The sequence below is a fragment of the Tiliqua scincoides genome, chromosome 8 (genome assembly GCF_035046505.1).
Source record: "Tiliqua scincoides isolate rTilSci1 chromosome 8, rTilSci1.hap2, whole genome shotgun sequence".
NCBI lineage: Eukaryota > Metazoa > Chordata > Lepidosauria > Squamata > Scincidae > Tiliqua > Tiliqua scincoides.
The window spans coordinates 15260762-15277467 of record NC_089828.1 but is presented as its reverse complement, the minus strand read 5'-3'; the positions used below and the strand labels follow the sequence as shown (position 1 = coordinate 15277467).

Sequence of the window (16706 nt, the reverse complement as noted above, 5' to 3'; positions counted from 1 at the left end):
TCAGAGTAAGTGCACTGTAAACAACATACCAGTGGTTCCCAACCTGGTATTCATGTACTCCCAGGGACACTCAACAGGACCTTTAGGGGTACTTGAAAAAGAATGGAATAATGGTAGAAAAAGGCAGGTCATGCTCCAGAATGCCTTGCAAGGACCAGCAAGGCAGGAAGGGAGGTAGCTAGTTGGCTTTGAAAGCCCCACCAACAGCTAGTTTTTGGTCATCAATTCATGTACAAGTATGAACCAGTGATTGAAAACCAGCACAGTAAAAAAGTTGAAACATAATATGGAAAGTGATCAATCACCCAGAATTTCTCAGCAAATATATATATATTTGCTGAGAAATATATATATATATATATATATATATATATATATATATATATATATATATATATATATATATATATATATATAAAAGGAACATGAACAAATACACACGTACCATGAACTGTGTCTAGAAACCACCCAATTTTGGATGAAGCACATTAAAGTGCTGCCAATAATCACAGGTGCACTAGGAACCATCTCTGCAAATTTTGACAACTACTTGCAACAACTGAATGCACCAGCAATTACACTCGCTGAACTGCAAAGAGCTGCTGTTATTGGAACTGCCTCAATTATCTGCGATGATGATCCCAGGCCTCTGGTTGGGGCCCGACCTTCACCGGCAGGACCAATGATACTGGGATTTTTATTTGTGTGTTCTTCTTTCGCTTCCAGTTATCACTGATTATTCTTAACTTGACTTGCTGCTGGTTGAAGGAAGGTCGCAGTTCTGGAGGGACAGCTGCTGACCCGCAGCAGAGCCACCTTCTTCCTCCCCGTCTACTGTGAGCTCCCTCTTGGGTGGTCTCAAACATGCAGCTGCACCCTGAAACTACAATTCCCAGAATGCCGTAAGCGACCGGGAGCGTGACGTACAGGCAACCTGGCCGCCCAACTCTCGCGAGAATCGCGTTCTCCTCGTTCGTTCGCTTTCCGGCGGCTGGATGGCGAACATCCCACAGAATGAAAGAAGTTTGAGCCTCCCGACTCGCCGTCGTTGAAGCGGCGGCCATCTTGTGTGCGGTTGTGGAAGCGGCGGCGGCTGCACTTCGCCGGCTCCAGGCCTCGCTTGTCCCTGCGGAGCGGCGGCGCTCGAGTGCGGGAGCATGTCTGCCGAGAGTCCCGAGCCCGCCTCGGCGGAGGAGCAGAAGGTGAGGCGGCGCCGCGGGCCTCCCGGGCGGGCAGGAGGAGGCGGTGCCTTGGGCGGGGGGGGCCGCGGCCGAGCTGGGGGTGGGCGGCGCAGGAGGCTGGGCCGGGCCCGAGGCACGTCCGCTCAGAAGTCGGTCCCTTTGTGGGCTTCCTCCCAGGTCTACTCAGAAGTAAGTGCCATTGTAGTCAGTGGGGCTTACTCCCAGGTAAAGGTGCATAGCCTTGCAGCCTCAGAGCCCAGCCTGTCTACTGAGCCTATCTACTCAGAAGTAAGTCCCATTATAGCCAATGGGGCTTACTCCCAGGTAAGTGTGGGCAGGATTGCAGCCTGAGAGCCCAATCCTGTGCATGTCTACTCAGAAGTCGGTCCCATTATAGTCAGTGGGGCTTACTCCCAGGTAAGTGGATAGGATTGCAACCTTTACTTTGTCGAGGGCTGGGCCCCCTCCAGCTCCAAGCACCTCAACCCTCCCTTGTGCAGCTTGCACATGGAGGTTCCTGTGAGTTTCTTGTTGCAGAAAAGGTCCATAAGAAGAGCTCTATTGGATCAGGCCAAAGGCCCATCTGGTCCGGCCTCCTACATTTCACAGCGGCCCACCAGATGCCTCAGGGAGCACACAGGAAGCCATCACCACATCCTGTGGCAAGGAGTTCCACATATTAATTGCTTTTCTCCATCGACACACTTGTCTCCTTTTACTCCTGCTCTCTCAATTTGCAATATAGAAAATTAATATATACATAAACCATACTGAATCATCCTGAAATTGCAATGGATGTCATAAGAAGAGACCTGCTGGATAAGGCCAAAGGCACCCTTTCCGGTATCTCTCAGTGACCCACGAGATGTCTCAAGGAGCACACAAGATTCCTGCATTCCACTGCCACTCTTTTGCATCTGGCATTCTATCTACTCTCGCAACCCCCCCTCCCCATGAAGACACCAGACTGGGTTTAACTTGAGCCATTCTATTTAACACAAGTGACCAATTTTTAAAATGTGAAACCTACAGAACGTACCATCCTCCCTCGCCATTCTGGGGTAAGAAAAAGGCCTGGGTGGGTGGGGGTCTGTATAAAGCTTCTTGACATGGGTGAATATGAGTGTGGTATCTGTGCTAGTCATGCTCTGAACAGTCTTCCCCCCCTTTTTTCTCTTTCTCTTGCCTTGCCTGAGGTCCTGGATAGCGTAACTGCCCCAGCAGCCACTGAACTCAAACTCTGAGCCAAATGCAGAATAATAGTCACATATTCTTGATAAAACTTCTAAAGGACAGAAGCTCTCTCTTCCTCCTCTCCCCTTCCAGTTTCAAAGCCAACCCCATTTTCTCCTGCATAGCTACTGCAGCTTTCTTGTATGGATTTCTTTGAGGGTGTTCTTGCCACCCTGTTGGAATTAAAATTATACATCTCTTGATGGCTCTTGCCAGCCACAGCATTGATTTAGACAGGGATACTTGATCTGTGTTTCAGTCTTCTCAGAGCCGAATTGTCTTGATTGCAGCAAGCTGGGGAAATTACAGTGTTAGTGTGATGTCATCAAACCCCTTCTTTCCCTCTCCACCCACTACACACAAATAAAATGTGATGAACATATATGGAAATTGTGACCTGTTGTGAGCCAAGGGATTTTTGGTCCCTTTAAAAATTGGTGGATTTGAAATTCTTTTTAATTACTTCAGTTAATTTTCAGTGTTTGGACTGCTTTCCCTTTCAGATATGCAGCTTATGTTCTGAAGCAAGTCAGATTTTGATAGAGTCCCAACTTAAGTGGCATAACTGAATTCTGACAGATGTAGTGGACCATCTTATGTTATGCCTGAAGAGCAGAAGGTGGAACTAAGACTACATTTCTAGGCAGGCATACTTAGAAATAAACTGTGTTGAAAATTGTGTAAGCTGCTTAACCAATAGGAAAGGCTGTAGTTGTTTTGCATGTAGAAGGCCCTGGGTTCACTTACTGGCATCTCCATGTAGAACTGGAAAAGACTACTGTCTGGAATCCTTCAAAACTGCTGGCAGTTAAGGAGACGGTATTGACCTAGATGGACCAATGGTGTGATTCAGTAGAAGGCAGATTGCTGTGCAATGAATCAAGTTGCATAGGATTGGGTTGAAAGTGCATCAGTGCGAAGCTTCATAATTTACTGATATGCTGATTCTGTTTGGTTGTGATTAGTCTGCAGTACTGAAATGTTGGAGAATGTGGAGTTGCTGTAGCTGCTGCACTATTTGCTGTCAGCTTGTGAATCTTACAGTTGCCAGTCTAGATTTGCTAGAATTGTGTTGAAAATGTCAGGATGCATTTCTGTCCTTCTCAGTTTGTATGTCACCAGGCCTTGAACAAAAAACAAGCCATTTTCATACAGAAAGTGCTTCAGAATTGTTATAGTAACTGTTCCTAAACTAAGAATTGGGGCATACTTTATCAGTACCAAGATTGAATTGTAGATTTGTTAAATCCTTTTCAGGATTGCAGTCCAAGGAATCAATGGGAGATAAGTATGTCTCCCTGTATCTGGATTCTGCCTTTTAGTGTTCCATATTTGTATGACATTGCAATAATTTTTTTAAAAGGCCAAAGTGAAGTTCTAGAATGGAATTTAAAATGGCTATCTACAAATGAAAAAAAAATTATGTTCTAATGTTAGATTGGTGATACATGGAAACTTTTTGGTTCTCTGTTGCTTGCCACATGGCTCCTGTTCAGAAGTTGTATTGTTTTCTTACAACACAAAATTTAGGTTGAGTGTGCACAGTTTGTGACTCAACAGGCTGAATTCTGCTCACCAGCTTTGGGTTGCAACCTATTTGGTGCTTGAAAACACTTGCTTTGCAGTCCCAGGCAGTCCTGCATGCATGTCAACAGAAGTAATGTCTTGGGTTGATGTCTTTAGTGTTGGCACCTGTGTCCATATTCAGCTCCTTCCCCTTCTGTTTGGTAGAAAGAGCCCTGGAAATCATTGATTGCCAGAGACCAGAAGCAATTGCTATAACACACCTACATATTCCATACATATTGTATCTTTGTGTTAGAATATCGTTGGTGTGAGCTGCCTTAGGAACCCATTTTGGCTGAAAAGTGGGGTTTAAAAAATAAACTTAAATTGTGAACATTTATGTTGAAAAGTGGTATATCAATATTAATATACATTAAATGTAAATGACAGACGACATTCAGCCAGGTGAGTCAGAAAACATGGACCTTGACATAGGTGTTTCTGAGTCAAACTACAAGTAGTGTTAAGCACTTCTTGGACCTTGTGTGCTTGGGTTTTGTTTCCTAAACGGGTGGGGGGTAGAAATTAGAATTGCAGTGTGAGAGGAACAACTCTGTCAATGGCTGTTTCCCTCCCAGAGCAAATCATGACTATAAGATATGGGGGGGGGGGGGGAGAATAAATCTGGCTTGGCGTCATAGTAAAGGATTCATTCTACTCTCATGCTGCAGATTTAGTTGTGATTCTCCTCCAAATGTTTAGAAAATAAAACAAAAGCAGTTGAGGACCTGGGAGGTTGCTAATGTATCATGCAGTTTGCCCTCTGGTTTGTCTTTACCTTAAAAAGCAACCAGAGTATGTTTCTATAAAAACTTAGGCAATAGCCTTATATCACTCACTAAGTGCTAACAGCTGTCTTGAGCACTCTTGTTTATTTGAAGGGAAGGGGGGTATAAATAAGTAATTATGCTATGGAGAGTAGGTATGAAGGCTGATGCAATTGTTGGTCCTTTTTTACTGATTCTTAGTTAATGAAATTTAGTATTCAGTGATTGCTGTCTTGTGATTTTACGAGGTAAAAATTAGTAACGTATAGGTGAGATACTAATTCCTTTTGTTTCAGGAAATGGAAGACAAGGTGATTAGTCCTGAGAAAGCAGAAGAAGCAAAGTTAAAAGCTAGATATCCTCATCTGGGACAGAAGCCTGGTGGCTCAGATTTCCTGAGGAAGCGCCTTCAGAAAGGAGTAAGTTACCTTGAACTGTGCTGTGTGACTGTTCGTGCAAGGAAAGCCTTTGAATCTGTCAGCCTGTGTTGATGCCAATACTGCATCATGGTGGTTTAGTTTCCTTTGATACTAACTCTAAGTAATTTCTGAGCATTAAAGGCTTATTGATGTTAGCTGAACTTCAGTGAATGTGTTCTTATGATCATAGCTTTGGGAATAGTGTTTGTTACATTTCTGAACTGAATACAGTTCCATTCTCTTGTTCTTTTAAAAAAAGCAAACCATTCTTCACACCACTAGAAAAAGTTGTGAAAGTATGCTGTGTGAATAAGCTATTTCCTCCAAAACAGTTTCAATCTGATGTTGTATTCTTAGACTTGATAAATCTGTAAACCTGCAACATTGTAACACTAGTGCTTTGCTACTTCTTTCAATGAAAGATGCATTATTGTTAGCAATACACTTGTACTGCACTTGAGTGCAAAGGGATTCACATGTATTCTTTGTCTTTGCAACAACTGTGCAAGATAAGTATTAATTGTCCCCATAGTGCAGGTAGAAAATTGAGACCAAGAGGGCATGACATGTCCAAAGTCATTTAATGGGTTCATGGCAGAGGCAGTGTTTGGACTAAGGAAGTCCTGATTCATTCCATTATGCTATACCAGCTCTTTGTATTATACTATACTAACACAGTGATTCCCAAACTCCTGCAAGTCAGTTGTGGCCACTCTAAGTTTTAGTGGGGAGGATGTGCCCCAACGGCACTGTGGGGTCCCAGGGTCATTTCAACATATGGGGTTGTGAAGCCTCCCGGATGGTCCTGGAGGTTTGCAGCCCCCTCTCTGAGTCTCTGTGCTGCTATACTGAGCTCTGATCACTGATCAGAGCTCAGTACAGCAGTGGCGAGGCTCTCAGAGGGGGCTGCAAGCCTCCAGGACTGTCCCGGAGGCTTCATGACCCCTCTAAGTATGTATAAATGATCCTGGGTCTTCATGGCACCATGATAGCTGCAGCACTGTCAGGGGATCCATTCCTGGGCCACTCCCCTTAAGGCATGCACTAACACATCAAGGCTGAATTTGGTCCATTGGTCCACATTTTGCTATGGTTTTAAACTCATAAGTGTAATGGAAGCTAACACTATTCTCAGTCTTCAGGCACCATCTTGCTGGAAAACACACACATGTTTGGTCATCATTTATTATAAATCTTTCAAAATTTTTGTTTAAAAACCAAATTTTCTTTAAATTTCTATTCTGCCTGTCCCCCAAAAGTAAGCGTCTACAACATATTAAAAATCAGACATAAGTGGCAACAGTAGATTGATACTAGCATATATTGAAAGACTTCCTAAAATAAAGGGAATAGCTTTTTGTCAAAGGGTGCAGTGGTATTTATTTGCATTTGTTTCACATCACAAGATAGAACTTGGAAGATTAGGAAGCAATTGTGAAAAATGGCATTTAGTGTCATGTAAATTGGTGATTTGTTTTTTGCCATGAGATAGTTAAGTAGATGAGAGTGATCTTACATGTGAACAATAACTACCAAGACTCTGACTGTTGGTTCTTGTGTTAGTGCTTTTTAAAATTTCCCACTAATGTTCCTAAAGTTTTTAGTTACCAGCTAGTCGGCTGTAGAAGTGAAGGAATGTGTTAAGACTTTGGGTGAAGCATTGATTCTGTCAAATAACTTGAGTTAATCAGAGAATTCAAATGATTTGCTCATCCCTGTAAAGCCAATTGAAAGACTTTCCTTAAAGAGTGCATTTGTAATAATAGTAGCTGCAATGTCCCAAGTATTAGGAAAGCTGCACTTATCTCTGTTAGTGTGCACTAGCGTAACCTATAACTTCATAATATGTGGTCCACCAGTTTTGTTTGCTAATCCGATCTAGTACCCTTTCTCATGACAAGAAATGGAACTTACTGGAAAAATACAGGGGCGATTCACTGAGAGGATTCATATTTCTTCTTGTACTTGCTCTGAGATGTAGAGCTTTTCCATGCATTAGTTGGTTAACCTCCCTGAATTACAACTGGCTGCCTTATGAGGGTCTGCCCTGATATAAACGCCCAGTGCCTGAGCCCTTTGAGAAAGGTGCCTAGGACTTTTTCTAGCTTCAAGGGTAACATACTTTATACATACTAAATATATCAGGCTAAAGAAGATGTGTACCCTTATTAATAAATAAAACAAAGTTATAGTGAGCTGCGTCTGTATGTGGCACTAACAGAATTCATCATCTTGACCGTACGCATTTACTAATGGTGAATAATTCCACTTGCCAATGCACTGTCTCAGTCAAGATGAATCTAGCATTAAACTCCTAGATTTATAAGTTTGCCTCCATACTAGAGACTTCTACTTGTTCTTCAGGACTAAAATAGATTAGCAATTGAATCTTCTTATGGATGTTTGGCAATTACCAATCAACTTTCCCAGCTTCTACAGATCTGGCTCTGGATCGATAGGCTATGTCTGATGTGTTATAACTGCCCTGCACAAATAATTTAGTTTTGATATACCAATATCAAATAAGACTTGGATTTTCATACAGCAAGTATGTTGTGTGCATATATGTAGTTTGTTGTGTGTATTTCATGGAATATTTTTGCCTTGCAGCAAAAGTACTTTGATTCTGGGGATTACAATATGGCTAAAGCAAAGATGAAGAACAAGCAACTCCCTACTGCAGCTCCAGATAAGACTGAAGTGACAGGTGACCACATTCCTACTCCACAGGACCTTCCACAGCGGAAACCTTCTCTTGTTGCTAGCAAGCTGGCTGGCTGACTAGACTGTTGGAGCTGCATGAATCTTCTCATTCCCTTAATCTTTCCTTTAATAGTTACTTCTCACGTTTTTTGTTTCCACTAAGTCATTGACTGACCGCTTTGCAGGTAGTGGTAGCGTGTGCTGCTATTGTAAGAGAGTCCTGTTAAGAATTAAGTTGTGTAGTCCTTGGATGAGTTGAGAACAATGCACTGATTTTAAAAAGGACACATTTTGTTAGAGCAATGTAATCTACTTGAAAAAATGTACATATTACCTGTTTGCTAGTATAGGGCTGGTTCCAGCGTGACATAGCAAGTTTGACAATTTTTTAATGTTTCTGCTTTTCCTTAGTTCACTTTAATTACAGCATAGTGTGTTTGTATTGAATACAACCTCCTGTTGTGTTTTTTTTCTTGTGTTTTGTTTTGTAAACTAGAGGTTTTAGACCGCAAGTTGCTAGAAGGTAAAGCATGTATTTAAAAAAAAAAAATGGGGCTCTGACTTAATTTGCATATCTGCTCTTGAACTTGAATGGCCTTAAACCTACTTCAGCTTTAACAATAGATTTTTTACTTGGGCAATATTTGCCCATTTTGGTGTAATTCTTGTGAACCTCATGCTTATTGACAACTGCCTGTTGAAGCTGGTATTCCTTTTGGTTCTGTAGTGTAAAACACACTTTTGAAGTGCATGAGCTATGCATATGCATAGACTCATTCACTTTTGTGCCATTTCTGTAAATAAGATAGTTTTGCACAACTTTTGCAAATATCTGTTAACTTTACATTTAAAAAAAATGTGCCAACTGGAAGCACAAGTGATTCTGTACCTTTGAAAGTCATAATCCTCAAATGAATTGAAATATCGTACTGAAATCTTGCTGAAATCTTAATCGTAACAGATCTTAATGTGTGTGAGAGTTGGGAATTGCCTAGAGTACTATGATGAAATCAGCTTGGCTTAGTGCACCCCCCATATATCAACCATGGTCTACAGTGTTCAGTCCAAATACATATTTCAGATTTAGACCACTTAAGCTAGTATATAAAAAGTAAGGTAATTCCACTTCCAGGAAACTAAGTTAAGACAAATATATTATGTTAACTGAGCTGTAGATCACACTGTTAGAATATAGAACACACTGTAGAATATTCCTATTACATTTGCTTTTCAGCTACTTTTAAAAATCTATACCTTTTGAAAACTTGTGTGAACTACATGATTTTTTGGAATATGAGAATATGGGTAAATCTATGCTGCTATAGAAGGTATGATGGACATATAAAGTATTAATTCAGCAGTAGTGTGGTCAAAAAGTTTTTAACCATTTACCTGTTTCGATTAGAAAGTGAAAGTATTGTCTAGTGGATTGGTTGGGTTTCTACTTACCATTATTGATAAAAAGCTAATTCCTTTTCCAATGCATGTTATAGATATTCCAGAAAGAACTGTTCCAGAGAGTTGATCTATTTATTGTAAAGATGTTGGGCACAAAAAAGTATTTAACACATGTAAAAGCTAGATGATATCAAGGGTGGTGTTTTGTCTTTCATAAATGAATTCCTGATTGCTTTGAGAAAACTGAATCCTCAACTAGATTAAGTTTTAAAAAGTGAGGCATGAGAAGAGTTTTCCTTTGATTTATTAGAACCTTCTAAGAGGAACCTATGAAAAGATGTCTAAAAGGTCAAATCTGTCTTCTGGAATGCCATTTAACATGCATACTGAGGTACTGCAGCTAATACGCTGTTAGAGTTCATTCTAACCCATATTACTAATCAGAAGGCCTGGTTTTCAAAGGTACTGAGCACCCCTATCTCATTGACTTCATCTCTCCCCAAAAAGTGTAACCTTATTTATCAAAAGTGAGTGTATAACATGTGTTTAAATACACTGGAGATTAATTTTTTAGGGTTGTTTGTTGAAAGTTTTGTTTTGTTACTGATCTGTCTTAAAGGAAGAAGATACTTTCAAAATTCTCTCAATGTATATCAAATTTTGTCAGTAGGCCTCTTGTTGTTGTAATCGACTTTGAATTCATATCTCTAGCATCTGAATTTATGAAAGATTCATTGAAACAGGCTTAACAGTGAAGTTGATACTTTGCGTTTAGAAATTATGTGGAGGAGAAATCCTATTACTATTTTCAGCAAGAGGAGCAGGGCGACGCATTACATGATTTTCTATGGAAGGTCATCAATGAAAAATCATTATTTTTGTATAAATTGGCAAGAGTGAAAGCTGGGCCTCCTAGAGATCGAAATATCTTGTCTTAAAAGTAGCTGTTCCTAAGAGAAAGTAATGGGGTATTTCCTAGATGCTGCTAACACTGCAGATTATAGTAAAGTGAATTGGTGTCACACTTAGGGAAGGTATTAATGGCCATGTAACTCTAAACATTCCATTCCTCCCCCTCCCCCAGTTAGTTTGCTATTTTGTATTATTGATGCAACTGTGCAAATTGTCAACATCCATTAAAGAACTGAAATGTTAAGGCTGTAAAGAAAACAGTTGGTGATCCATGAGAATATATACTGCAATACCAACCTGTTCAATCTACCCTGATGGTGACATAGTGTCTGTGGATAATCCTCAACTACTGAAGAAAGCTTGATCCACCTGAATTGTTAAGGATACAAGGAGCTAAGTCAACAATCACTTTATAGAAGATCAAACTGATGGCTAACTTGTAACTTTCAGCTTACTTCATCAAGATGAAGCTGTAAAGCTTGTGTACATACTGTATAATATGAGTTTTACCATTTGATAAATGACCTTTTTTCAGAGATCTATCTGCACTATAGTCTGGCAATATATTGGCTTTATGCAGTGATTAGTAGTGCTTAAGTATGTCTATAATGAAGACAGCACCTAGTAGTCCCCAAACTGTACCTAATAGTTACTAGTGGAGTAATCCAGCCATTCAGAAGTAGCATTCTTTCCTTTACTCCAAATCCCACCATTCATTCATTATTCATTGTGTTAGGAGAGTGTTTCTGTGGAGGCCACAAAAGAACTGTTTGGTTTGATATGTTCCTTAATGCATTCCAGATGCTAAAGTGATGGAAATTTCAGTTGCTCCTTACCCAACATCCACATTGTATAGTATGCATAATAAATTAATCTTATTAGTTTTCATTGCTCTGTAGAAGTTTTGTCTGGTCTTTGCCATGGGCTTTCTGTAACTGCCTTGCCTCTCTTCTTTCTGACTAAAGAATACAACTCCATAGAACTTGCTTTGGACTCTTAAAAAACATGAACAGGCCTCTGTTTTCTAGTGTATGTTCAACAACAAAACTAACATCCTTACTGTAACTACCTTTATATTTCAGTGCTTATTTTTCTAATAATGGTATTAAAGCTTATCATTTGACTTTAATTCCATAATAGGCTTGTTTCAATGCTTATGAAGTAACAATCACATTAGACTTTTATTGGCCAAATCTGTCTGAATTAGGAGTCTTGCAAGTTGTGCAGTGTCCTGGATCACTTTAGCCTTGCTAGTGCATGAATACAAAATTCTAAATCCCACTCAGGCTTCTAAGTCTTTTCTGTAGCCAGCAACAAAACTCAGAATTCTTATAAGTTTGAAGGAAAAATCATGGACAGCTATTCCTGTGAGTGGTGCAAAATAGTGAATAGGTGCACAAGAGACTTTTGATCACTTTGAACTGTCCTTGAATTCAAATACCTCTAAGCGCATATTTGAATATGAATAGCTTCTCAAAACAGTTTCTTGAAGGGAGGTCTGCACAATATGTAATCCACACAACAGCTATGAATTGTGGCTTGCTGGTTGCTTGACAACCCCCTATCTTTGAACACTAGTGGTCCCAGGAGCTTAATTGTAGCCTCAGTGTTGCCATATGTGACTAGCACATGTGACTGAAGTACAGGCTTGTTTTCAGGTGATGTGATGTTTTTGCTGCTGAAACTGCTGGGTGAGCTTGCCCTGCAACTGACTGTCCCTGTTAGCTGCTGGTACCTGCAGCTGGATGTTACGTTGGGGATGTGCAGTACATGAGTGTCAGGGGGCACCTCAAGTAGCAGGGAGCATTGCAATTGCTGGTAGTCCCTAAAGAACACTTGGTGGACCTTGTGTAGGTCACAGGTTGCTAACTTGTGTAAATACAGCCCTATATAGGCTTAATGGTTAGGGGAAGCAGGAGGGGTGAGGAAGAAAAGCACCAAGTATATTGAACATGACCATGTGAAAAAGTAGTCTTTTGCAGGGAAGAGCACTGCCATGTGATGACTCTGGGCCTTGTTTGTAAGTTTCCAAATGCATCTGCCTGATTGTCTCCAACTAAATCCTGGGCTTGATGGACCTCTGGTCCAATCCAACAGGCAATTTTTAATGTGTTAACCCTAGTTGATTCAATTAACACATTTTAATGGACATTCGTAGCAAAAACAACAAATGTGTGGTACCCTAAAGACTAAGCTTTATTTCAGCATAAGCTTTTGTGGACCACAGTTTACAAAAGCTTACAAAGACATAATCTTGTTTCCTGCTGCAGACTTACAGGTCTACCCCCTCAGGAAACTGCATGTGGTAGGACTCATTGGAAGCACAAATGCTGTACTTAGCATGTATGTTGTCAGAAATAAGTAGTAGATAACAAATCTGGGCGTGTAGAATCTATAAAAGGAATGATCTACTTTGCATTTGTACTCTTTAAATATAGCTGTACAAACTAGTATCTATATTGGGATGATTGAGTTGATCACACTTAGAGGCTTTATTATTAATTTGCTAAAAGGCTTGACTTACTTAAAGTAAGTTGCAAGTGCTGCATAGACATCTCTTTAATGGTGTTACTTTTTAAAATTCCAACCTCCTAAGCTTGCTTCCTTGCAAACCTGACAGTTTTCTGCTAATATTGTAAGAACTGACCTTAAAGCATTGCAGTGCTATCTCATCTGATTTCTGTGTTTTGTAAACAATTCTAACAATCTCTTGTGGTTAAAGTATTTATGGCCTTTATGCCTTGAAACTGGTACACAAGTAGGCTTAACCCCCCCACACCCATTGAATAGTAGCTATCCAAACAAGTAAACTTTTATAAGAGGGGAGGAAAGAGATTCTGATTTTTAAAGGATTGCTGTAATTTTAAGAGATTGCAGCCAAGGTATAAATACAAGGCCTTGTTATAAATCATGTTACAACACAGCTATTCCTCAGATTGTTTCATTTTGTGAAACATAATAAATCTACAAAAAATGTATTGAATTAGTAACGGTTAATTACAATTATAAAGCGGCACCTGCCCAAATTCAGTGGCTAAAGGTAGAGGTAATCTGGCCCACTCTGAATCTAGTAACCCTACTTAAGACTGGCTTGAATGTGGGGATGGAAGCCAGGTTGGGTCAGGTATTGCAGCTGGTGATGAGGAGGAAATCCTGGTTCAGTTTTGCCCATGGAAGGGAAAAGGGAATTCAGCTGACAGGCATGGGTGGCTGAAGGGGGGGGGTAAGGCAAATTTGAGCTGAAGCAGCAAAGAGTGTTGTGTGGCACCTGAAAGACCAGCAGCTGGTTCCTTTCATCACAAGCATTGGTGGCACCTTAAATAGAATGACCAGATCCAAAGGTGGCCAGAGTGCCTCTACCTTTAACCAGTATACAGAAGAGGTAATCGGGGCAGGTGCATCTTTTTAAACCTTTCCATGGCTGCATCTGCCCCATTCCCTCTTCTATTCAATGGCTAAAGGCAGAAGCACTCTGTCCCCCTTTGAAGTTAGTAACCCTGGATACATTTTACTAGTTTATAGGTGTGTTGTTTCTTATACGTGGTCAGGGTGACCAACTACAATAGAGGACAGACTGCTTCTACCTTTAGCCATGGTATAGAAGAGGGAATCTGGGCAGATGCAGCTGACATGGAAGGGTTTCAAAAGTAGCACCTGCTCAAATTCCCTCTTCTGTACCATGGCTAAAGGCAGAGGCAGTCTGGCCTCCTTTGGATCTACTGTATTAACCCTAGATACATTTTACTAGTTACAGGTGTCTTTCTGATACAGGGTCAGGGTGACCAGTCAAAAAGGGGGCCAGACAGAGTGCTTCAACCTTTAACCAGTGTATAGAAGAGGGAATTTTGGCAGGTGCAGCTTTTTAAACCTTCCATGTTGAGCTGCACCTGCCCCATTCCCTCTTTTAGACCATGGCTGAAGACAGAGGCACTCTAGCCCCCTCTGGATTTGGTCACCTTGACCCTGTACAAGGAACACACCTATAACAAGTAGAATGTATCTAGGGCACTAGTTCCCAACCTGTGGTCCACAAGACCCTGAGAAGTCGTCCACAAAGTCTCAGGAAAAAATGGCCTTTTCTCACTTCCAGCTTGCTTCCTCATGGACCACCAGAGAGGGCAGAGAATGAATGCAGCCACCAGCAACCCATAAATCTTCACTATAAATAATACATCTAATAACTCTCTAATTATTACAGATTTAATTGTATATTTTGGATGAAGAGGTGAAGGTTGCATGCAGGGCCCATGAGAGGGAGTATGGGGGTAGTTTGTACCTGGGCCCACAGTCCAAAAAAGGGGCTGAGGAGCCAAAGGAGGGCCACCAGAAATTTCCTGGGTTCTTATATTTTCCAATCTCACCTGGACTTGCTGCCCACATGGGATGCTGGGTGCATGGCGGCTGCAGCAAGCCATATGTGCTGGGCCAAGGAATGCATACATGACAGTAGCTCTTTGGCTTGTGGACCTGCTTACTGTGAAGGAGTGTATCAAGGACCCAGCTGTTGAACTACAGCTGCTACAGAAGTACATTTTGGTACACATAACACACTTTCCATTCTAGTGTGAGCCTAAAGATGATCTAATTTTCTATAATGATTTTCTATATTTAAAATTTTTTAGGCCCAAATCTTAAACCACTTTCCAGCACTGGCATAGCGGTGCCAATGGGACATGTGCTGCATCCTGCAGTTGGGGGGCACTCAAGGAGGACTCCTCAAAGTAAGGGAATGTTTGTTTCCTTACTTAGGAGCTGCATTGCCCTTATGTCAGTGCTGGAAAGTGGGTTAGGATTGTGCCCTAAGAGACTTAGGAGTGTGCACGGTTTTCTGTGTTTTTGTATCTAGCTGCTATGTGGGAATGTAGACCTGGGCTCCACATTGGGATGCAGAGAAGACCAGGGCTCCAAAGACTCTCCCTCCCCACCCGTTGCCACCCTCCCAGACTCTGTTCCTCCCATCCCCCTCTGGGAAGGGCCGCCCACCCCAAACACTGTACCACCCTGATAAAATTCCACTTGGAGGCCCTGGTTGCATGTGGTTCACGTCAATTCCAATTTTTGTCTCAGTGGTCCACGGGCTCCTAAAGGTTTAGGAAAGGTTTCGGCAGGTAGGAAAGGAAAGGTTGGGAATCTAGGGTGACCAAATCCAAAGGGGGAACAGAGTGCCTCAACATTTAGCCATGGAACAGAAAAGGTAATCTGGGAAGGTGCAGCTTTTCAAACCCTTCCATGCTGAGCTGTGCCTGCTGGAATTCCCTCTTCTCTACAGTGGCTAAAGCAGTGATTTTCAACCTTTTTCATCTCATGGCATCCTGTCAAGGCACACCATCAGTATTTTGACAGTTGACAAGGCACACCATGCTGTTGGTGGGAGGGCAACATTCTCCTAATGGCCCTACTAATAAATGACCCTCCCCCAAACTCCTGTGGCACACCTGCAGACCATTCACGGCACACCAGTATGCCAGGCTTCCTCCAGGTAAGTGAATGTTTTGTTTCCTAAGGGCTGCATCGCTGCAGCACCAGCACTGGAAAATTGGGCCCACAGTTGTGTCAGTGTGGGAAAGTTGGTTAGGATTTGGGCCCTACCCTGGATTAAGTCCCATTCACTATCAAAAGAATATACAGAGTAGCTTGTTCAAAGTACAGGTCTGTCACATTTCCCCAAATGCAGTCACACACCAGGGTAGCATCAAGTCTAAAATATTAACGATAAAATATTGAAATGAATGGGGACCCACCTGAAGTGGGCTCACAACCCACCTAGTGGGTCCTGACCCACTGTTTGAAAAACGCTGGGCTAAAGGCAGAGGCGCTTTGTCTGGCCCGCTTTGTATTGGGTCCCCCTACATTTTACCCAGAGGAGCCTTTAGTGTGGCCCAGCCCAGATTGGCAGGAGAGGGGCTGAGTCCCTCTGCCAGATCCCAGCCAGCCATCCAGCGACCCACCTAGTGGGTCCTGACCCACCGTCTGAGAAACACTGGACTGGGCTAAAGGCAGAGGCTCTTTGTCTGGCCCCCTTTAGATCAGGTCCCCCTACATTGCGCCCAAAGGAGCCTTTAGTGTGGCCCAGCCCAGATTTGGCTGGAGAGGGGCTGAGACCCTCTGCCAGCTCCCAGCCAGCGAGCATCACCATCCTCATCTGTGTGGCTGCTGCATCCCCCTGCGCTGTGGTCCAGCAGCATCATTGGCAGCCGGCGGGAGGCAGCGCGCGCTCATCTCCTGCATCCCGGGGCGGGCTGGTACCCAGAATGCACGGAGAGCATCCGCAGCAGCGGGGAGGAGGAGGGCGGGGGGCCGCCTGGCTGCATCATCCCAGTCCCGTCCTCTCCCCAGGTGGCAACATGGCGAGGCCTCCCGCCTCCTGAGCAGCCGCGCCGCATCTCTTCGCCTCCGCCCAGCCCGCGCCCCGCCCAGCCCAGCTCCTGGCCGGCCTCCCCGCCTGGAGGCGAAGCCGCGGCCGGCTTTGAGCCTGCAGCGGCAACAGCAGCACCGCCGCCTCCACCACCATGGCCGCGTCCGAGCTG

At 42.6% G+C, this 16706-nt stretch overlaps 1 protein-coding gene across 1 annotated transcript; it reads left to right on the top strand.

Annotated features, from left to right (window-relative positions):
* Nucleotides 1-1059: 1059 nt before the first annotated feature.
* ARPP19 (cAMP regulated phosphoprotein 19) lies at nt 1060-11067 on the top strand. The gene is made up of 3 exons (XM_066636277.1): nt 1060-1202; nt 5044-5166; nt 7777-11067. Exons 1-3 carry the CDS (start codon nt 1158-1160, stop codon nt 7945-7947), a joined length of 339 nt encoding a protein of 112 aa, XP_066492374.1. The 5' UTR covers nt 1060-1157; the 3' UTR covers nt 7948-11067.
* The last annotated feature ends 5639 nt before the right edge of the window (nt 11068-16706 follow it).